At 35.4% G+C, this 23,919-nt stretch overlaps 1 protein-coding gene and 1 pseudogene across 1 annotated transcript; both read left to right on the top strand.

The window, feature by feature from the left end:
- The first annotated feature begins 31 nt into the window (after positions 1-31).
- On the top strand, positions 32-1,327 carry LOC116121305 (annotated as a pseudogene).
- A 3,292-nt stretch (positions 1,328-4,619) lies between these two features.
- On the top strand, positions 4,620-21,662 carry LOC116121247. Its single transcript, XM_031407186.1, has 22 exons — positions 4,620-5,670; positions 7,397-7,512; positions 9,136-9,344; positions 9,625-9,744; positions 10,360-10,488; positions 10,577-10,702; positions 11,662-11,717; positions 11,794-11,893; positions 12,020-12,137; positions 12,512-12,721; positions 13,407-13,719; positions 16,977-17,070; positions 17,359-17,467; positions 17,673-17,944; positions 18,070-18,197; positions 18,371-18,605; positions 19,142-19,330; positions 19,479-19,768; positions 19,864-20,047; positions 20,166-20,408; positions 21,081-21,166; positions 21,245-21,662. Exons 1-22 carry the CDS (start codon positions 4,856-4,858, stop codon positions 21,390-21,392), a joined length of 4,290 nt encoding a protein of 1,429 aa, XP_031263046.1. The 5' UTR covers positions 4,620-4,855; the 3' UTR covers positions 21,393-21,662.
- The last annotated feature ends 2,257 nt before the right edge of the window (positions 21,663-23,919 follow it).

Raw genomic sequence — 23,919 nt, 5'->3', positions numbered from 1 at the left:
ATAATATTGTCCAGTATAATATATTTGTATGATGAAGATGGCAGGTGTTACCTGATGTTTTACTTACTATTTGATAAGTTGTCGTAAATAAATAAAGATACCTGTTTGTTTTTTATTTTAAAAACTTTAATAATTGAATAATACTGATAATATTTGAAAGAAATAGCCTAACAATCAAGCACTACCGATTATATTACAAATAGTTGATAAGAGTCACAAGCCATGGTGTTAACATGCTTAATTAACTCCAGGTAAAAGAAAGGTTTATTTTTAGGTAATTAACAGCTTATTGGGTGTACAGCATGGAGCCTTGTTTTTGTCTGTTGAGAAAACTAAGATTATCATTCGAGGACTTGAAAGATTTCATTTTTAGACTGATGTAAATATTGTGGGAGATACTTTCCCACTTGGATGCGCATTTTACGAACCCAATGTTCAGCACCAGGTTTTTATAGTTTCTATCCTGGACTGGAATTTGATTAAACTTACCAAATTTGTATTGTAGCTTAGTGTTAATTAGAATTAATATTCATCTGTGCGAGACAATTTCCAAATATTTGCTGCTGCAGTATTTTAAGGACAACCCAGACTATAACAATCCTGCATATAATACCAACAATGGAATTTACTCGGAAGGATGTGGATTAGACAATGTTATGATTATATCATGGGGACATGATGACTACATATACATGGTAATATCTTCAACCTTCTTTTAATAAGCCTTGGTCATGAAATCAGAATCAGAGCACTAGTTCAAGTTTTGAAATGCTCAGGTGGGCAAGGAAAATGGAGACAACTCTACCTTTGGCTGGATTGTTCATTGTTCGATATCACTCCTTTTACCGTAAGCATCTTTTTTATTCTTTTTAAATTTCCATTCCAATTGATATTCTGACATTTCCAACTTATTTGTTTTTATATTTTTTTCAGCATTACACAAGGAGGGAGCATATATATACGTACACACCTCATGAACGAAGAGGACAAGGAGAACCTGAAGTGGCTCCATGTATTCAAGTAAGAGATTAGATAATTTTCTTTAAATTTGGTTTATCAATTGCCTTCCTTTCAGTTCAATGATACTTTATAGTTTTGTGCATTATAAATATAAAATCATGTGCAGCAATATGATCTGTATAGTAAGAGCAAAGTTCTTGTTGATGTTGAAGCAGTAAAGCTATATATACTATCTTTCCCTCATTGAGAAAGTGAGTGCATTTCCTGTTATTGTGGCTGGCGAGGTTATTTAATTCACCAACTTATATTAATATAATTGCCTTCCTAACTTTTTTTTCAGTATTTCCCTGCAAAGCTGAAATGGTGAAACTTTCCAGCTTGGAGAATTAAGGCATGCTGGATTGAAGAAAAGGCAGCGACCTGGCTGATATAAATTATCTAGTGTTATTTAATTATGTGTAATGCATATAAAAAAATGAATTATTAATTTAAACAATAAAAATTGGCTCACAAACTAATCTTACAAATTTTCTCTCATAACCTAACGTAGTAACTCGCAATTAGACAGACAAGACTCATTCTTAGACAAACAAGATCTTTTACGAGTTGACTAATTGCGAGTTGCTATATCATAATTATAAGAGAAAGTTTGTCAGTTTGGATTATAAGTGTAATACTACCCTAATTAGAATGGTCATCTCTCTACTCTGCTTCCTTCGAGTGGAAGTGGAACCGAGGATGTGTTTGCTTCACAGTAATCAACATGGGAATGGGAATATAATATCCATCCCATTGTTTGGTTTAATTAATCTTAGCTTGGAACGAGACTCCTATTCTTAAAAATGTGGGAATGCCATCCATTGCTAGTAATGAGATAATAAAATGTCTGCTTTAACCTTCCTAAATTTTAATTTTCCGTTTTATCCCTGATTTGATTATTTTATAATTTATTAATAATTAAAATAATCAAACATATTTACTGCTTTGCCACCATCGGTGCTGGTGTTGGAAACAACCATTCATCGCCATAAAAGTCATCGACGGCAAATTTTCTTCATGTTTTCGATATCATTGTCGGCGTGTGTAGTGTGTACAATTAGAGGCCAACGATCTACTGATCTAGATTGATTGCCGCCATCTAAAGCCATTGCAATGATGTCACGTGCAGTGGCATTCTGTATGGCCACTGTGTGTGTCATCACTATGTCGACTTTGGCAACCAAAATCTACCCAGATCAATATATCATTGACTACTCGTTTTCTATGTGCCGACGGTGATGCCGAAAGAGTGACATGAAGTCATCGACCAGTAACTTGGACCGGTGTTGACCAACTTAAGAATTTTGAAGTTTTTTGAACTTTGTAAATGTTTAGAACTTTAAGCTGTTAAATTTTTGAAAATTTTAATTAAATAAAATGTTATTTAATATTAATTGGGGGTATTTTTGTAGAGAAAAATAAATTATATTCCATTTCTTCAAGATTCTTTATTACAAGCAAACAATGTAATCTCCTTCCTAATATATATTATTTTTCCACGAACCAAACATGACCCCTAGTGGTTTACTAATTATTTCAATAGTTAATTAATAACTATATATATGTTTTTTTTATGTAATCCCTTTTAATATATTAATTTTAGAATAATACTACACATACATCATTCTCATACAATATTTCTCATATAATATTATATGGCAAGATATGATTGACTAATTTAAAGTTAAAATTAAATTTTCACCCAATCATATTTTGTCATATAATATTGTATGAAAAGTGTTGTATGAGAATGATGTATGTATAGTATTATTCTTAATTTTTATCCGACTATCAAGCAATGCTCAATGTAACCTTATAATAACATAACATTTGGGGGCAATTCCAATACCAACTGCATCCAAAATTGGGTTATTTAAGAATAAACCGAATTGCTTAAATATATTTAATTAATTTTCCAAATAATTAATTTATTGCTAATTTTAATTTGTAATCTGGTAGCAATAAATTTGCAGACAAAAAAAGAAAAAGGGGAATTAATTAAGACAGCAAATCACAGTCAATTACATTCCAAAAGTGGAAAATAAAAAAGGCCTTAAATGCATGTATTTTGATATTACTGTATATGGGTTGAAACCAATTTTAGAAAGAAATATTTGGAATGCATTTAAGGGCGATTGGTTGGATATAACGTGAGATTATTGGAATTATATCATCTTACTTATTACACATCTGGTTATCAANTACCAGCTGCATCCAAAATTGGGTTATTTAAGAATAAACCGAATTGCTTAAATCTATTTAATTAATTTTCCAAATAATTAATTTATAATTTTAATTTATTGCTAATTTTAATTTGTAATCTGGTAGCAATAAATTTGCAGACAAAAAAAAGAAAAAGGGGAATTAATTAAGACAGCAAATCACAGTCAATTACATTCCAAAAGTGAAAAATAAAAAAGGCCTTAAATGCATGTATTTTGATATTACTGTCTATGGGTTGAAACCAATTTTAGAAAGAAATATTTGGAATGCATTTAAGGGGGCGTTTGGTTGAATGTAACGTGAGATTGTTAGAATTATGTCATCTTATCATGTTTGGTTGTTAAATAATATAATATTCTAATAATCTTTAAATATAAATAGTAGTTATTGTTGATAATATTGAAGATAATCTAATTACTTCTATTTTCTTAGGTATTCTAAGAGTATTAGGGTAATCTTTTTTTGTTATATTTATATTCCTTATTAATAAAATTTTAGGGCAATAATACCCTTATTTTTAAATTTATTTACATGAATATGGCTTTTACTATTTCACCCCAATTAATTAACTTTTTGGACAAAATTACCTTTGAATTCAAAACAAATTGCAGCTCACTCAAGCCACCACCCCTACCCACCTGCCGTCACCTGGTGCTGGCAACCACCGTCGCGGCCAACCACCGCCACTACTAGAACGTCCCACAGAAGGCCGGAAATGACCACTGTACGTCGATATGGCCATTTTCGGCCAGATATCTAGCCGAAAACGGCCAAATCGTGACAAATATGACCGTTGACGGCTAGATCCTTCATCAATCTGGCTAGATCTCTGGCCGAAAATGGTCATACAGTGCACGGAGGCCATTTCATACCTTTCGTGTGCTGTTAGGTTGCCGGTTGCCGATGACCTGCAATGGTTGCCGACGGTCGGTAGTGGCTGGGTTGGTGGGGGTGCTTTGTCCAAACTTTTATTATGGGGTTATTTTTGCTAAGTTTTTAAATGCAAGGGGGTTATAAGAATCTAAATAATAATCAATATTAAAAAATAATATAATAATATAATTTAATTAGAGGACAATTCAATAATTTAAATAATATACCCACCAATTTATTCATCTCAACCAAACATATTAATATAACATATCCACCAACTAACCAAACACATTTTCTTAAAGATTCTCAGTAATCTTCAAGGTAATCTAATTTTCAGTAATCCAACATTCTCTGAACCAAACGCATTTTCAGAATATTTCTCATTAATATGACCTTTGGGCTTTCAGGAGAAACGGTCCATTTACGAGGCCCAGGTCCAGCTTTAAAGCCTGAAAAGAGTGTGCATGGCCCGTATTAACAAAACTGACATTGCCGTCCCACAAGTGCTCCGGCTTGACTGTCCAGTGTCCATCTGTTGAGTTCTCTGCACACTCTACTTCTCTTTCCTAGTTTTTGTTTGTTTCAGGTTCTCACCATTTTTCCTCCAATACCAATTCAATATTGCCAGAAACTTTCTTCATTTACACTCTTCACTTACTCCCTTTTCATCAAACCCACAATCCAATTCAATTCACTGCGACACACACTTGACACCGCTCCAATTTCATTTTTGCCTATGTAATGAGTATCTCTTCTCTAAATGGCCCAAACTTTGTTCATATGTACCATTTTAACTTTCTTCACTCTAAACCCTTCCTTATCTCTCGATCCGGGCGATTTCTCGCTGATCGAATTCGGTGCCGATTCGTTATTTCATGGCGATTACACTCCTCCATCGCCACCACCGCCTCTATCGCCACCTCATCCTCCTTCTCTCTCATGCGAAGCCGACCTTAACGGTATCGGTACTCTCGAAACGATTTGCAAGCTCAATTCTAGTTTAGTCTTCCAAGATGATGACGTGTACATAGAAGGTGCTGGAAGTGTTCATGTACTTCCAGGTGTAACCTTAAGCTGTCCGATTTTAGGTTGTTCGTTAACATTTAACGTTAGTGGTGATTTCGTTTTAAGTCAAAACGCTGCTTTAATTGCCGGGACGGTTTACATAACGGCTTTTAACGCGAGTTTGGTTTACGGTTCGGTGGTGAATGTGACCGGGTTAGCCGGTGACCCACCGGCTCAGACGAGTGGGACCCCAGAGGGTGTGCAGGGCTCTGGTGGGGGCCATGGAGGGAGAGGTGCGAGTTGCGTGGTGGATAACATGAAGTTGCCGGATGATGTGTGGGGGGGAGATGCGTATTCGTGGTCGTCCTTGGAGGAGCCGTGGAGTTACGGGAGTCAAGGTGGGACCACGAGTAAAGAGGAAAATTTTGGAGGAAAAGGCGGTGGGAGGATTCGGTTAGTGGTTGTGAATGAGATTGAGGTTGGTGGAAGCTTGATAGCTGATGGTGGTGATGGTGGCATCAACGGCGGTGGAGGTTCTGGTGGCAGCATTTTTGTCAAAGCTCATAGAATGTAAATTTTCTTTGATTCTTTTTGTTTCCTTTTTGTTAATTTTATGCTGATGCTGTAGTTTGATGTTTTTCCTATGTACATGAGATGTGAATTATGAATTGTGTTGTGTTGCTATCTGAACTTAATTGAAAAATATGAATAATTTGTTAGGCTTATCAAAAAAATTGTATGCAATAGATTTTAATAGTAAAATCAAACTTCTGGGAGGGAAAAAGAGATTGAAGGGGCAGAATTTTGTTGACGTCAAATTATCTGTGGAAGGGGAACTTTGTGGCGTCTTGGAAATAGAAGTTGACATGCTTAGGGCATTCAAGAGTGAAACTTTAAATACAGTGACGAATATTGGTCTGAGAGGGGAGAATTATCAAAGAGACAATCACAGGGTAGATTTATGAGTGAATGGATGATTGTTGGGTAGGAGTGAAATTTAACACTATAAAACAATGAAATCAGGAAATTTATTTACTTCAATAGAGAGGGACAGAATGTTCTTTTCGATATTTGAATAAACTCTGGAGGGGAATTATGTGGCACTTTGGAAATGTATGTAGACATGAAACATGGAGCTCTAAGTAGAATGATGAACTTGGTCCCAATTAAGTTGTTTTCAATGGGGCCTTTTTTAGGGTGACATTGATGCCTTATCCTATTATGTGTGTTATTTCTGGGGGTTGACTGGGGTTACACTTGTGTTTCTCAGGTTCGTTTTTATCACAATTTTAGCTAATTGGTTTCAATGCCAAGTTTGAAGTATAAGAATGTGTTTTGGTTGAAAGAAGTTGGGAGAAGCCAAAATAAGAGTTAATTTACATAGTTGATGAATAATAGAGTATAAGAATTTCTTTATCTTTTGCTTGGAATTTCGAAACTTGGAGGATAGATGTAAAGAATAGTCATTAAATCTCTTATAAGTTTTCTACTAGCAGATCATTTGAACTTTAATGGTTGATTATAGAATTGATCGGTCATGAAGAGATACAAACAAATTCTTGAAATAGCTGCGGTGGGGGGATGTGAGTGCTAATCGTTTGGGTAATGAGGGATTGGTGACCAATGAAGCTCTGTTCATGAAGAACTTCTTTCTTGTTAATTCAATTAGTGCTAGAATAATCCAGATGATGTCATTGTTTGCTGCTACTATTTTGTGCAACAGAAAACAAGATCTACAGAATGTAAATGTCATGATAAGATCAACTATTAGTAAAGATGGTGGCCAAGAAATCACAATGACAGTCAATTTACATATGGCTGGTTGTTGGGTTTAGAAGGTAGAGCTGAAGGGGACATATGAATGGAATTGGAGCTGGATGCGTGAAGTGAGCATGTGCTTGTGGGGAATTGTCCGTCATTACATACTCATGAAATAAAAGGAAAATTTGTGGATAGCTTTTTCACTCTTTTGTGAATTCTGCTTTTATTAGTATTGTTTTTGTTTCTTATTTAAGAAAAAAATGGAAAATTTGTGGAATTTGAAATGCTAGATGTTAGATCCGTATGAAAAAAAGGGAAAAGACTATTTTGTTTTTATGTTCCATGTGGAATGGCGGAGTTGATTTTTAGGTCTGCTATTTACTTGATTTGTGTTGGTCATGTTGTTTGGGCTGTTAAAACCTCTTTTCCTTTCCCTTTTTTAGTCATAACATAGCCAAATCTTCACCTTAAACAACTAATAATAACAGTGCCTCAGAGATTCTCTGGACTTATATCCTTCTTCTGTGTGGAGCAGGACTGGAAGTGGCATAATAAGTGCGGCTGGAGGAAATGGATTTGCTGGAGGTGGTGGTGGAAGAGTTTCTATCAATGTTTTTAGCAAGCATGATGAGACAGATTTTTTTGTTCATGGTATGACTAAGACATTTAATTTTCTGCGTACATTTATTTTAAAATTTGCTGTTTGAGTGACCACAGAAAAGACGTTGTGAATTCTGATAAAAATTATATTGGAATTTATTATTTTAAGCTTTGGGGTGTTCTGAGTTGACCCTTGTTTCTGAGTGCTGCTGGTCTGAATGAGTAGTAGTTGGTAGGGAAGCAGAAAAAAAAAATTTGGTTCCTAGAACTTGTACAGCTTTTTTGTTTTTAAAATTTTTTGAACTTGTAATTTAGCTTATGTGCCAACTTTCTCTTTTTTGTAACATGAAAAATTTTATTCTTGAATTCCTGTTATACAATTATTCGACGAAAGAGGATCATTTGAATCCATTCAGATAGGATCAAATTCTTTTTTATTTATTATTACTCATATGTGAAGCTGAGGGGTGCAATTGCTCTAGCTGACATCCTGCAATTTTTTTCTTAAGGGCTGTTCATATACATGGGGCATTAGCCTTGTCTGAAAGGGCAAGTGCGCTTGTCCCACTTCTATTTCATTGCTGCCTTAGGTGCTCATGATAATTGTCTCCTTTTCTACACCATTTAGGTACAGTTTGTGACCTTTTCTTTGTCATGCGTGTATGTGTTTTGTGTGTGTAGGGCAACTGGTGAATTGTTATCTGCTTTAATACTCCACACTGATGTCTGACAAACCGTCCAATTTTATTTTATTACTTTATAAAAATCATTCTTATCCTGGGAATCAGATTTTAAAGTATGAGCAAACATTTTCTTCAATGTCAACAATTAATGAAGCTCACCGTTTTTTATTTATTTATTATTATTTTTTTGTGAAGAAGTGAAAAACCAGCTAAATATAATTAAAAGAAAAATCTTACAAAGTCTTGGACATATACATTTAAGTAGATCTCTAAAGTTAAATGATTAACTTAAATAAAAACACATTTGATGTATGTGGTCTGTAAAGCAAATTGGTATCAGCTAAGTGATGGCGAAAAAGGCCCCTTAAGCAAATTTCTGGTTCTGCTCCTTGTATAGACTTTGTTCAAATCTCTTCACTATTTTGTAATTCTCTCTTATTAAATCTACCTCTATGTTAGAGTAAAAAAGACTGGAAATTTATTTATTATTCATTTTTGTCAAATTGGACTGCATTTCAGAAAACTAGTTATCACAGTTGAGCACCTGAATACCACTGTTATGAGGGCAGGGTTAAACTGTTTTTGTTGACTTGATATTTCAGGCTTTTCTTCATTATACTACAGAATGGTTGGTTGGACAATCTAAATGTTCTTCCTTGAGATTAGGTGACATGGAGGTGTAATATAGGACATGTGTTATTCATAACTGAAACTTAATGCCTCTAACTCAACCCATTTTCTTTGAGGATTTTCTTTCTCTTATGGTTCTGTGTGAATAAATTTTAATAATTCCGTGTCAATTATTATGCTTTATGCCTGTTGGCCCAATTTTATGGGGTTCAATACGAATAAATGTGGGAAATTCTAATGTTTATGGGGTTACTTGACCCTCTCTCTCTCAGACTTTCACAGGAGATTTTTGCTGCAGTTTTTCTTTGGTAAGATATGGAACTACATCTTATTTACCAGAAGCTTTTCATCTTGTTTCCAGGTGGAAGGAGTTTTGGCTGTCCTGAAAACGCTGGTGCTGCAGGGACATATTATGATGCTGTGCCTCGGAGGCTTGTTGTCAGCAACAAAAAACGGCCCACAAATACTGACACACTTCTTTTAGAGTTCCCTAAACAGCCACTTTGGACGAATGTTTATATTCGGGATCATGCTAAGGCTTCTGTTCCTTTGTTTTGGAGTCGTGTTCAGGTCAATGAGAAATAATATCTTGTGTCCTTGCTTGGATTTTTTTTACAGTTATTGATTGCTTTAGTTGAAAGCTTGTCTTTTAGTATAAGACACTTCTTTTGCAAGACTGTTCTCAAATAGTGATCACATATTTATACTTTATAATGATATTGGTTAAGGAAGTTCTTAGGGCTCTTTTGTTTGTTGTATCTGCGGCTTACCATTTCAGCTTGAATGCTTTGCATTAAGAGTTTGTGAAACTAAACATATTTTGATATAGAATTTTGTTTGCATTACATAGGTTCGAGGACAAATTCACCTGTCAAGTGGAGCAGTTCTAAGCTTTGGGCTTGCACATTATGCCATATCTGAATTTGAATTGATGGCAGAAGAGCTTTTAATGAGTGATTCAGTTGTCAAGGCAAGTAGTATGCACTTTTCTTTTATTACCAAATGTTTGTGTAGTGGTGATGGAAGTCTATATTTGTTTATTGCATGTTTATTAGTTTAATATCACTATTCTCATAATTCATCCCGTCACAAGCGTTTTTGCTCAATTTAACATGCTCCTTCTAAAATCTTTACTATTGGATCTGTTCCTAAACTCATACTGCTTCCATCCTTCTTAGCCCTTGATCCAGCCACACCTGCTTTGGGTGGATGGGTAACTGTTTCATCCTCCAAAGTACACCCAAATACATGCAGATCCAGATTGTGTAACAAACCTCAAAAGCTGAAATGAAATTGAGTGTTTGCAGATTAGGACTGCATAAAAAACATCATATTGGATACTTGCCAGTATCGTCTTCATTTTCAATTTCTTCTGATGTCAGCATATCTTTGCTTCTCTGGTAACTAAACCGTCTGTGGGTAATATTTTCTCATCTAAGCTGCTAAATAATTTAATCTTTTGGGTGTATTTTTGTCATTTTTAATTTTTATCATGATCACTGTGCTTTTTTTTCCTTCTAAAATGCTGCAATTATAATAATTTTAGATTATAGTTTTTACTGCTCTGATTTCCATTTTAATATAGATATATGGGGCTCTACGAATGTCTGTCAAAATGCACCTTATGTGGAATTCAAAAATGCTTATAGATGCTGGTGCTGATGCAATTTTGGCAACATCTTTGCTTGAGGCTAGCAATTTAGTGGTTCTCAAGGTATTTACCTTCCTCATTTTCTTGTTAAGCAGACCACCTTTAGTTATGTGCTTCAGGGGATTAAGCGACTCCTGTCTTTGGTCTCCAGAATTCGTCTGTGATACATTCTAGTGCAAATTTGGGAGTTCATGGACAAGGGTTTCTGAATTTATCAGGACCAGGAGATACAATTGAGGCACAGCGTCTGATTTTGTCATTATTTTTCAGTATCAATGTAAGCTGAGGGCTCCTCTACTTTTGAATTTGCGTGACTTCTTTACATAAGATTAATCAGTTTTGAAAGAGGTTTTCAGTTTGTCTCTATTGTTGGCCTATGCTGAGGATCACTAACAACAGCTTACACTGTTTGGCCTCTTCTTTTCCTTTATAGTCCTTTTAATTGCCCAATGATTATTGCTTGAAATAATTTGGATATTAGTTTTTTTACTTTCCAAGAATGAATTATTTACAGATTTCTAGTGAGGAATTCAATGTCAGGTTTGCAATTGGCTCATTGACATCAGAGAATCACCTTGCATGATGATTAATGATGAATAATAATGTGTACTTTAATCTATTAATTCCAGTGGTTCTTGTTTGTATTCTCTAGATTTTGAAATTATATAATTTACGTTTTGATTGAGTATACTCATTGAACAATCGATGTTTCATGGGCCACCTCTGCGGATGTAAAGTATTAACCTCTATAACTATATGGAATACAAAATCAAATTACCTAGTATATGATAAAATCAAAAGACGAATACTGGAACATTTTGAGGCATATGAATTCTTAAATCTTTTTAAGGGGGAAAAAAAGATATGAAAAAGATGTTAAAATCAACAATGCTTAAGTGAGAGATTTGCAGCCTTTTGTATAAAAAGCCTATGAGTTTATATATATGTCCAACTTCAAATTTGCAAATCATTTCTGTTTCTTGTATGTAACTGTGTTTATTCTGTTAATTTGTCTTGGATGAGAAGTTAGTAAATAGGATATTGCATAGACTTGTAGACATGCATAAATTCTCATTTATGTATTTGTTTGTGTGTGGATTGTTTGCTTGATTTTTTTCAACTCTATATGGTTCATATACTGTTCCTACTTGTTTCTTAATTTTCATATGTGATTTGATTATAATTTGATAAATTTGTGCTGGAATTGTTCATGTAATTTTCTTCTGTAACGTGTAGGTTGGACCTGGATCTGTGCTACGAGGCCCCTTGGAGAATGCCAGTAACAATAATACGTAAGTTGTGAATTATATGACAATCACTGCATTTATTTATCTTCAGTTGATTAATAATTTTTTAAAACCCTGGTAGGACACCGCGGCTCTACTGTGAACTTCAGGATTGTCCTGTGGAACTACTTCATCCGCCAGAAGATTGTAATCTGAACTCGTCATTGTCCTTCACTCTTCAGGTGTCCCATTTGCCAGATTGAACACTAAGTACTTATCTTGGTGATATTAGTACATGACTAATTGTGCAGTGACAGGCTTTGGACTTTGGGTTTCTTATTAATTGTTATCATTTACTGTTGCTTCAGATATGTAGAGTTGAAGATATTATTAATGAAGGCATCATAACAGGATCTGTTGTTCACTTTCACTGGGTTAGAACTGTTGTTGTTCGTGGTTCTGGTGTAATCAGTGCATCGGGGCTAGGTGAGTCTCTCTCTCTTTCTCTCTATCTCTCTATACACACACAAACACACTGTAGGATCAATATTCTGTATGTACATTTTGACATAAGTTGTGAATCATTAGATCAATGCACTTTTAATGGTTGGGTACCTTTTACATGTATTAATATTGTACCTTGAAAATGTAAATTATGAGATGGAATGTCAACCATGCCTAGTGATTTGATCTATGACCACTTGTGTCATAATTTTTGTATGCATTTATATTATACGTATCATTTAGAATTTTGGAGCAATTGGCTTGTTCATGTAGCGTTGAAGTTACAGAGTTCCACCAAAAGCTCTCATTCTAGGGTAAAAGTTATTTAATGAAATACTAATTTGGATTATGTGCAGGGTGCACTGGTGGGGTGGGAAGAGGAAAAGTCTTTGACAATGGTCTTGGTGGTGGCGGTGGGCATGGTGGAAAAGGTGGTGAGGGATACTATAATGGTAATTTTGTTGAGGGCGGTTCTGCATACGGGGATGCTGATTTGCCTTGTGAACTTGGCAGTGGTAGTGGAAATAATAGTCTAGCTGGTGCAACTACTGGTGGTGGCATTATAGGTAAGCTTGTTGACTTTATGCAATAATTATGGTGTTTCTTTATTGTTTCTTCTATACTTAGCATTAGAAGTGAGGAATCTGGAGTGAGTTGCAACATGTACATCAAACCCTTGAGGCTTGTGCATAAATTACAGTTTCATTGGGAATTTAGAGCATATTATTCCTTGATTTAGATTTATGCATCTCTTTTTGCATTATTTTTCCATTTTTGGCTTATTGACGCATTATTCTCACATTTTTCACTTGCTTTTGCCCATCAAGAGCTAGGAATCCTATGTCTTTATTAATGGGTATTAATGTATGCTATTATCTTTGGAATCACGTCTACTCTTAAATCAATACTTCAGGTTGGTCCTTTGTATATATCATCCACTTTCTTTTGTCAAGCCAGTGCTTTGTCTTTTAGATTTTGGAAATGTAGCTGATTCATATTCTTAATATGATTTGTGCTGCTTATGCTTTTCTGGGAAGATCCATGTTACAGATTTATGGTTGTTGAATAAACTGAAAATAACAGAGAACTAGGAATAAATTCATGGCATATGTGCAATTATCAACATAGGGATATTGTTCAAATTTGGCTATGATCTTGCTATTATTGGGTTGATTTGAATTACATTTTGTATTTTGTAGTTTTTTTTTCTCCTTATAGATCGTTGCTTTATATTTTCATTTTCTTGGACAGTGATGGGTTCATTGGAGCACTCACTTACAAGTTTATCTGTTTACGGTTCACTTAGAGCTGATGGAGAAAGCTTTGGAAAAGATGTCAGGCTTTTCTCAAATATAGGTCCTGGGGGTGGATCTGGTGGAACCATTCTTATGTTTATTCATATGTTGGTGCTTGGTGATTCTTCTCTTGTCTCAACTGCTGGAGGACATGGCAGCCCAAATAGTGGTGGTGGTGGTGGTGGAAGGGTTCATTTTCATTGGTCAGATATACCAACTGGGGATGAGTATCTACCCTTAGCAAGTGTTAAAGGAACTATCCATGCTAGGTTTGTATTTTACAAAATATGTTAATATGCAGCAGTTTGGATATATTTTCTCGCATCAAGTTCCTATTGAATAATTAGGTGGCCTTTATTTATTTTATGGTTTGTCATTTTGTTCCATCGGGTCCTTTACTTAATATGTTTCATGTTTGAATATAACTGCTGAAAAGGGGTCCTCTGGTTGGTGGCTTTAACTCTATAATATGGGTTGAGGTGATAAAAGCTTCATCTGTCAAGCAGATTTTTACATCCTATTATTGGCTTTTGTACTTAATTTTAATAGAATTGTTACATCCTACTATTGGGTTTTATATATAATGTGAATAGATTTGTTACATCCTATTATTGGGTTTTTTATATAATATTAATACCCAGGAAACTGGAATGCAATGATTTATGGCATTCAGAATGTTTGAATTACCATGCTCAACTTGACTGAAGAAGGGTGTGGGCAATGGATAAACATCTTTCATATCAATTGTTTTAAAAATTTTGTGCTACTATCAAAACGTCCTGCATATTTAGACATTAAAGGTGAATTCTCCTATAGCTGTCTGGATAAGTTTTCTGACGGTTGAAAAAGTGTGTTGTTTTCTCAAGCATCTGGTAGACCAAATTTTTAAGAGAAGTTTCCAACAAGTCAAAACTNACACTAAGTACTTATCTTGGTGATATTAGTACATGACTAATTGTGCAGTGACAGGCTTTGGACTTTGGGTTTCTTATTAATTGTTATCATTTACTGTTGCTTCAGATATGTAGAGTTGAAGATATTATTAATGAAGGCATCATAACAGGATCTGTTGTTCACTTTCACTGGGTTAGAACTGTTGTTGTTCGTGGTTCTGGTGTAATCAGTGCATCGGGGCTAGGTGAGTCTCTCTCTCTTTCTCTCTATCTCTCTATACACACACAAACACACTGTAGGATCAATATTCTGTATGTACATTTTGACATAAGTTGTGAATCATTAGATCAATGCACTTTTAATGGTTGGGTACCTTTTACATGTATTAATATTGTACCTTGAAAATGTAAATTATGAGATGGAATGTCAACCATGCCTAGTGATTTGATCTATGACCACTTGTGTCATAATTTTTGTATGCATTTATATTATACGTATCATTTAGAATTTTGGAGCAATTGGCTTGTTCATGTAGCGTTGAAGTTACAGAGTTCCACCAAAAGCTCTCATTCTAGGGTAAAAGTTATTTAATGAAATACTAATTTGGATTATGTGCAGGGTGCACTGGTGGGGTGGGAAGAGGAAAAGTCTTTGACAATGGTCTTGGTGGTGGCGGTGGGCATGGTGGAAAAGGTGGTGAGGGATACTATAATGGTAATTTTGTTGAGGGCGGTTCTGCATACGGGGATGCTGACTTGCCTTGTGAACTTGGCAGTGGTAGTGGAAATAATAGTCTAGCTGGTGCAACTACTGGTGGTGGCATTATAGGTAAGCTTGTTGACTTTATGCAATAATTATGGGGTTTCTTTATTGTTTCTTCTATACTTACCATTAGAAGTGAGGAATCTGGAGTGAGTTGCAACATGTACATCAAACCCTTGAGGCTTGTGCATAAATTACAGTTTCATTGGGAATTTAGAGCATATTATTCCTTGATTTAGATTTATGCATCTCTTTTTGCATTATTTTTCCATTTTTGGCTTATTGACGCATTATTCTCACATTTTTCACTTGCTTTTGCCCATCAAGAGCTAGGAATCCTATGTCTTTATTAATGGGTATTAATGTATGCTATTATCTTTGGAATCACGTCTACTCTTAAATCAATACTTCAGGTTGGTCCTTTGTATATATCATCCACTTTCTTTTGTCAAGCCAGTGCTTTGTCTTTTAGATTTTGGAAATGTAGCTGATTCATATTCTTAATATGATTTGTGCTGCTTATGCTTTTCTGGGAAGATCCATGTTACAGATTTATGGTTGTTGAATAAACTGAAAATAACAGAGAACTAGGAATAAATTCATGGCATATGTGCAATTATCAACATAGGGATATTGTTCAAATTTGGCTATGATCTTGCTATTATTGGGTTGATTTGAATTACATTTTGTATTTTGTAGTTTTTTTTTTCTCCTTATAGATCGTTGCTTTATATTTTCATTTTCTTGGACAGTGATGGGTTCATTGGAGCACTCACTTACAAGTTTATCTGTTTACGGTTCACTTAGAGCTGATGGAGAAAGCTTTGGAAAAGATGTCAGGCTTTTCTCAAATATAGGTCCTGGGGGTGGATCTGGTGGAACCATTCTTATGTTTATTCATATGTTGGTGCTTGGTGATTCTTCTCTTGTCTCAACTGCTGGAGGACATGGCAGCCCAAATAGTGGTGGTGGTGGTGGTGGAAGGGTTCATTTTCATTGGTCAGATATACCAACTGGGGATGAGTATCTACCCTTAGCAAGTGTTAAAGGAACTATCCATGCTAGGTTTGTATTTTACAAAATATGTTAATATGCAGCAGTTTAGATATATTTTCTCGCATCAAGTTCCTATTGAATAATTAGGTGGCCTTTATTTATTTTATGGTTTGTCATTTTGTTCCATCGGGTCCTTTACTTAATATGTTTCATGTTTGAATATAACTGCTGAAAAGGGGTCCTCTGGTTGGTGGCTTTAACTCTATAATATGGGTTGAGGTGATAAAAGCTTCATCTGTCAAGCAGATTTTTACATCCTATTATTGGCTTTTGTACTTAATTTTAATAGAATTGTTACATCCTACTATTGGGTTTTATATATAATGTGAATAGATTTGTTACATCCTATTATTGGGTTTTTTATATAATATTAATACCCAGGAAACTGGAATGCAATGATTTATGGCATTCAGAATGTTTGAATTACCATGCTCAACTTGACTGAAGAAGGGTGTGGGCAATGGATAAACATCTTTCATATCAATTGTTTTAAAATTTTTGTGCTACTATCAAAACGTCCTGCATATTTAGACATTAAAGGTGAATTCTCCTATAGCTGTCTGGATAAGTTTTCTGACGGTTGAAAAAGTATGTTGTTTTCTCAAGCATCTGGTAGACCAAATTTTTAAGAGAAGTTTCCAACAAGTCAAAACTACTTGGTTGTCAGTTACCAGATTGTCCTGACGTTCTTTTGCTTCGTGCTGATGTCATTTTCTTAGCATTTTGGCTCTTTCTTATTAATAATTAACATAGCTAAATTGTTAATACTTTCTGAAATCTGTTTGATTTTAAGCATTTTTCCCCCTTATGGCAGGGGAGGATTGGGTAGAGGCGAGGGTCTTGCTGGAAGAAATGGGACAGTTACAGGAAAGGCATGCCCTAAAGGTCTTTATGGCATCTTTTGTGAGGTAGCTTGCAATTTTAATGTCATTTAGAAAAAAATTGGCTTCTATGGTTTTGGCCATTGTCTAATATTGACCAAGAGTTCCCTGTAAAATTTGTGGGGAAGGTGAAATATTTTGATTCTGCCTGTAGTCTAATACCCATGTTTGTGTTAGCTTGTCAGCTTGATCTTATTGTTCAACTCATTTTTCTATTTTATTCTATTTTTTGGTGGGGATCTCTAATTTTTTGCTTGTTAGTTTAAACTGTTGACATCCTTGCTCATCCTTACTATTTGAGGAATTGTACTGCAGGAATGCCCTGTAGGGACTTTTAAGAATGTAAGTGGATCTGACAGAGCTCTTTGTCGTAATTGCCCATCCTCTGAGCTTCCACAGCGTGCCATATATATTACTGTTCGAGGTATTTCTAAAATTTTAGATTGCTGCTTCTATATGTAAATAGGTGTTTGTCTTTACGGTATGCATTAATTTAATGTTGTTTTTGGCTTGAGGTGATTTTTATTTTTCAATAATGTTTGAGATTTGTTTCACCTTGTAAGCCTTTTGAGTTTTGAGATTCTTCTTTGGATAGTTTTATTCTTAAATGCATCCAATCTATTTAACAGGTGGTGTCACTGAAAGTCCTTGCCCATATAAGTGCATTTCTGAGAGATATCACATGCCACACTGTTATACAAAACTTGAAGAGTTGGTATACACTTTTGGTGGGCCGTGGCTATTTGGTCTTATTCTCTTAGGTCTCCTCATCCTGTTAGCTCTTGTTCTTAGTGTTGCACGGATGAAATATGTGGGTGGGGATGAACTACCAGCTCTTGTGCCTGCTCCTCGTGCCTCTCAAATAGATCACTCCTTCCCTTTCTTAGAGTCTTTGAATGAGGTTAATTTCCAGTTACTTCCTTGCTTTATTTATGTTCATCCTTACCAATCTAATTAACAGCAACATTTGCAGAGCTCTGCAATTGGTTACGTATTATATTTAAGTTTATAATTCTTGTCTTTTAGGTTTTGGAGACGAGTAGAACTGAAGAGTCCCAGAGTCATGTGCATAGAATGTATTTTATGGGACCCAATACTTTCAGTGAACCTTGGTATTTACCTCACTCTCCTCCAGAACAAGTAATGGATATTGTGTAAGCTTTCTCTCTCTCTCTCTCTCTCTCTCTCTCTAGTGGCGATTTAGTAGTTAGCAATATATTCTTCATTATGAGAAGCTTGAAGCACATTATATATTTATCTATTTATTTATAGTTTTGTATTATTTAGTTTACTTATATACATTTCTCTTTGTTTATTTACATGATAGATATGAGGACGCATTCAATAGATTTGTGGATGAGATTAATGGTTTAGCTGCTTATCAGTGGTGGGAAGGATCTATCTACAGCATCCTTTCCATTCTTGCTTATCCACTGGCATGGTCCTGGCTACAGCGTTGCAGGAAAAAGAAATTACAGCAACTTCGTGAATTTGTTCGGTCAGAATATGATCATGCTTGCTTGCGTTCTTGCCGTTCACGTGCTCTCTACGAAGGGCTTAAGGTTCATTTCTTCTGAAACATATTCCAAATGTTGCTATGTGTTAGCGCGTAACATGTTTTGTTGTTCAGGAATATATGGGCGTTTTCCTCAGAAAAATAAGAAATAAAACTGAACAAGTAACCTACAAAATCTTTACTAGATCCATTGCCAGCTATAATGAATGAAACTGTTTTTGTGATACTGACCTAAAATTCTAGGAATTTTTAATCTTTAGAGTTGGGTTCTCACTTAAAGCCATTCTTTCTATAGTTACATGATACAGCACACTGCTCTCTTTGATTTTGATGAGCTAACATTCTCCTGTAGTTGTCTTAGATGAAAATGACTGTGGACAAGCTTGAGTTGCTGTGAAAATTTATGTCACGCTAGTACTTTCCTCTTCTAGTTCACCTTAGGCAATCTTGTGCAGATGCAACTGTCATATTTTGTTGACTTTGGACAAGCTCGAGTTGCTGTGTCTTTTTTTTTTTTTTTTTTTTTTTTTTTTTACTTTTAATGGAATCTATAACTTTCATGTTTACTGTGCCACACTGCAGGTAGCTGCAACTGCTGATCTAATGCTGGCATATGTTGACTTTTTCCTTGGCGGTGACGAGAAAAGAGCTGATCTTCCACCTCGTCTTCAACAAAGGTTGCCAATGTCGCTAATTTTTGGAGGAGATGGAAGCTACATGGCTTCTTTCTCTCTTCAGAGTGATAACATTCTTACTAGCCTTATGAGCCAGGTATGTCATTTGTTCGTTCATAAGGTTGTTCTTTTTGTGAATTCTTGTATTTTTGTGAATTCTTGTACTTAGTTGCCTTTCTTTTCCATGGCATTTCTGTGCAATGAAGTTTTGTTCCCTGTTTATTGTTTATCTCACTATTTTACAGTCTGTTCCACCAACCATATGGTATCGACTGGTGGCTGGTCTAAATGCTCAACTGCGCTTGGTTCGCTGTGGACACTTAAAGATTACTTTAGGTCATGTTATCAGTTGGCTTGAAACACATGCAAATCCTATTTTAATTACATATGGTATACATGTTAATCTTGCCTGGTTTCAACCTACATCTTCTGGATATTGCCAGTTTGGACTTGTGGTATGTGCCACTGAAAATGAAAGTCTGGCACAATCTATCGAAGGTCAAGACGGATCTTTGCTACATGAGCAGCAGTCATGGTAACAACTGTCTCCCCCCTGTGACCATTAAACCATGTGACTTGAACTTTTTTTCTCTTGTAATCACTTGATTTTCTCTATGCTGTTTTATGCAGTTTGCACAGATCTCGTAGGGAAGGCACACTAGATTATTTGAGAGTCGGTGAACATCTAATGACACAGAGAAGGATATTTGGAGGAATTTTGCATGCCAAGAGCTTACGAACTCTTAAAACAAAGAGGACTATCTATTATCCCTTTTCGTTTATCGTTTATAATTCTAAACCCGTTGGTCATCAGGTAGTGGATTTTGGAAATGATTCCGGTATAGTCATTGATTTGTTTATTTCCTTTTTCCAATATTTGGTTAATGTCTTAAGATAAAATTTTAACTTCTCTTTTTTTGTCAATATTGCAGGATCTTGTTGGTTTACTTATCTCAATACTTCTTCTTGCCGATTTTAGCTTAGTTTTGCTTACTTTGCTGCAGATGTATTCCATATCACTGCTCAACTTTTTTTTAGTTTTGTTTATCCTTCCTCTTGGTCTACTGTTTCCATTCCCTGCTGGAATTAATGCTTTGTTCAGTCATGGACCCAGACGGTCTGCAGGCCTGGCCCGTGTATATGCTCTGTGGAATGTGACATCCTTGATCAATGTTGTAAGATTATTCAAGCCCCTTTTTTAAAATAATTTGAAGCTTGAAAATTTTTTATATTCTGATTCACACTTCCATCAACTAAACTAATTTAAACAATTTATTCATTCTTCTTGAAACACTAGTATATTTCAAGAATGAAACATGTGTTTGTTTCTAGAATAAATTGCTTGATATCAGTCCTTGTTGTGAGATTTGATCTGTGTGCCAGTGAGGTAATATGGTAACAAAAATGTGTGAAGCATTTGATTCTTTGGAAAAGTGGTATGACATTCGAAGAGATTATTTCGTTAACTCTGATGGTCGTATGCAATTGTAGCTTTAGATGGTTGTATTGGCATTCTTATTTAAGGACTGTATTATGTGATAAATAGAGGGTTTTCTGCTGCAAGTTGCAAGTTGTATTCCAGTTTTGCTTTTTATAGTTTTTGAAATTTAGAGATAATTGTGCTGGATTTTAAGCCTTTCTACTCCAAACAAACGTAATGTGGATGAACCCAGGAAGCTGCTTCCTGGACTTATTTGATAAGTCCGATCTGCATTACTGCATTACGTAGCTTAGATTTTTGTGATTATTCTGTCAATTTATTGTTTCATTTTCCTCTAATACATTTTAAAGGAACACTGAATGTTTCTTATTGTGATATTCTTAATCATATTTGTTTCTGTTGACAGGTAACTGCGTTCATATGTGGACTTGTTCATTATAGAGCCCACTCAAGTAAAAAACATACAAGCTTTCAATCCTGGAATTTTAGCATGTAAGTATGTTTGATTGGGGTGTGGTGGTAGGTGCAGTTTGTATAATTACTGAAATCTGTAAAAAATGATGGGTGCAGGGATGAAAGTGAATGGTGGATGCTTCCTTGTGGACTGGTGTTGTGTAAAATAATTCAAGCCAGACTGATAGATTACCATGTGGCTAATCAAGAAATACAAGATTACTCACTTTATAGCAATGATCCTGATTTGTTCTGGCAGTCATGAAAGGCATTCGCATTCAGTGAATAGATTAGAGGTCAAAAATAGATAGTGTTTGTCTCATTCTTATGATTCTCCTTCATAGTTTGCTTGTGTTTTGAGAGTATAGTGATTAGTGTAGATATAGTCAGAAACACAGCATTCAATAATGTGATTTTCCTTTGTAATTTGTGGCTGTGGCTTGGCTCATTCCTTCTAAAAGTTGGTCAGGTTCTTTTGTAAATAATTGTAATGCTCATACTTTGCTTCTGACAATCTGTTCTGGTTTCTTCTTGAGACTTGAGCTCCATTTTTTTCATTTGGTATTTATTTTTAGAAAACATCCAAGTTGTTAAGTTTAAATTGAATATATCAAATTGATTTTCTTTAATGATTTCCAAAATTACTCAATTTTATCTTGAATTGTACTCTACAAATTTAAAATCAATTTAAACAAGTTTGCTGAATGTCCAAAATTCCGGTCAAACTATAGTTTATCAATTTGGGTTTGCTATAAATTTAACAGAAAAAACATAAGACTTTGAAATGGCAGAAAGTCGGAGCCGCTGTAATAAGCCATGATATATTGATGCAATAAACTATATTATTTATCTTGCTTTATATATATCAGTTTATTAAGAATTTTTAATAAGTTGTCTGAGGAATTTAATTATTTTGGTAATTATATAAATCAGTGAAATCAAGCTAAAATTTATAAACTTAATATATCTTTATACTTATTTAATGTCACAACTAAGAAATTTCAGTCATGGTAATGAAATGATTTCATGTTTAGTTATAAATATTAATAAGAGCAAACGACATGTTCCCACCCAAAGTTTAGCGAGATATCCAAGTTTATACTTGGTTTCATTTATTCCAGATACACATCCTTAAAGTAACAGAACAATGTTTAAAATAACGGTCCAAGGGTAAAGTTGTCATTTTGCACTTCCTGTCCTAATGGCCCTGAATTTTTTCTCTCAACTAGCCACCACTGGGCTCACCTGTCGGCCTACTGCCGGCCGATTTGAGCTGAATCCAGCTGGATTCTTTGCCAAAACCGACAGAATTCATCACCCCAAGCCTGATTGCATAGCCTTCTTGCCTCATCGATCGTATTTTTGGCCGGATTTGGCCCTTTTTCGCGAATTTTCCCAGCCGCGAGCATTCCCGTCTTAGGTCGGATTTGGCTGGAATCTGGCATTGTTGGTGTTCCCCGTCACCACCAAAAGAACCCCTGGCGTCCCACCATCAAAACCCCACCCTTTTACCCCGCACTGCACACGCTGTTCTCCGGCCACAGCAACGGCGTCATGCAACCGTTCTTTGCCGGATTTCGGCCGATTTGGGCGGCCAAAACCCCTCCCACCACCACCCCCCAACTTATCGGCTTCTTCCCTACAAAACCCCCCATCCTCTCCGACCACGGCAGCCACTGTTCATCGTCCGCCACTCAACCTAGGGTTTTTGCGTTTTGTTGAAATTTGTTGTTGAAGGTTGGATTTTTGATGAAATTGAAGCTTGGGTATTGGTTGATTGATTATTTGGAGTGTTTTTGCTTTGATTCTGGTCGAAGAACCCAACCAACCACCGCTGATCACTCTCCTAACTTCACCTGCTCACCACCTGTTTTCTGTTTTGCCTCAACCAACCCAGACACCCACTTCACCAAACGCACGCCACAGCCAACGCGCGCTAGCGAGCCCTTCCAAGACGCGCCTGTTTTGTGCCTGCCTTTGCGCACAGCAGCAGGCAGCCCCCCATTTTCTGTGTTAATGTCGACGGCGGTTTGTTGGTTGACAACGTTGGTAGATTTTGTTGATTTTTGTTTTTCATTTATTTTAATTTTTTTATAAATAAAAAAGGGTAGATTTTTTTTAAAAAAAAAAGGCTAGGTGGTGATAGTGGCTGGGTGGCAGTGATGGCAATGGCTGGGTGGCGGTGGTGGTGGTAGTGGCTGTGGCTGGGTGGTCGGAGATGGGGATGATGTGAAGTAAAGAAGAGGGTGTCATTAAAATAAATTTGAAAGTAAGATAATTATTTTCTAATTCTACTAATGAGAGGGTTACAAAATAATTTATTAATTTATTTTTTAAGGGTAGGATGGTAATAACATCTTCTACATCTAGGTTAGAACTAAAATTAATTAACGGCGTTGTTTGAAGGGTGGGTATCTAAATAAATGAAACAGGTAAAAACTTGGGATTTCGATAAAAATTTGGGTGGGAACAAGTCGTTTACTCTATTATTAATAATAATAATGATGAATTTTTGTCTTATTAAGATATATTTGTAATTATTCAATCTGAGTCCGTGAATCTCATAGATTGAAAATTGACGTCATTGCCAACGTTAATTTAATTGCGTATCCAATAAATATTTTTCCTTTTCAATATCTGAATTCTCATCCCTCTAAAATCAACGCTACTCATTTTCATTACTTATTTTTATTCTTTTCACTGTTTGACTATTTACCCCTTTTTATTTGGATAAAAATAAAAATTATTTTTTATTTAACACATTTTTATTTTTAATGTGAAAATATCCCTCA

This window comes from Pistacia vera, unplaced genomic scaffold (genome assembly GCF_008641045.1).
Source record: "Pistacia vera cultivar Batoury unplaced genomic scaffold, PisVer_v2 Contig971, whole genome shotgun sequence".
NCBI lineage: Eukaryota > Viridiplantae > Streptophyta > Magnoliopsida > Sapindales > Anacardiaceae > Pistacia > Pistacia vera.
The sequence above is the reverse complement of the archived record's forward strand: the minus strand, read 5'-3'. Positions and strand labels throughout refer to the sequence as shown.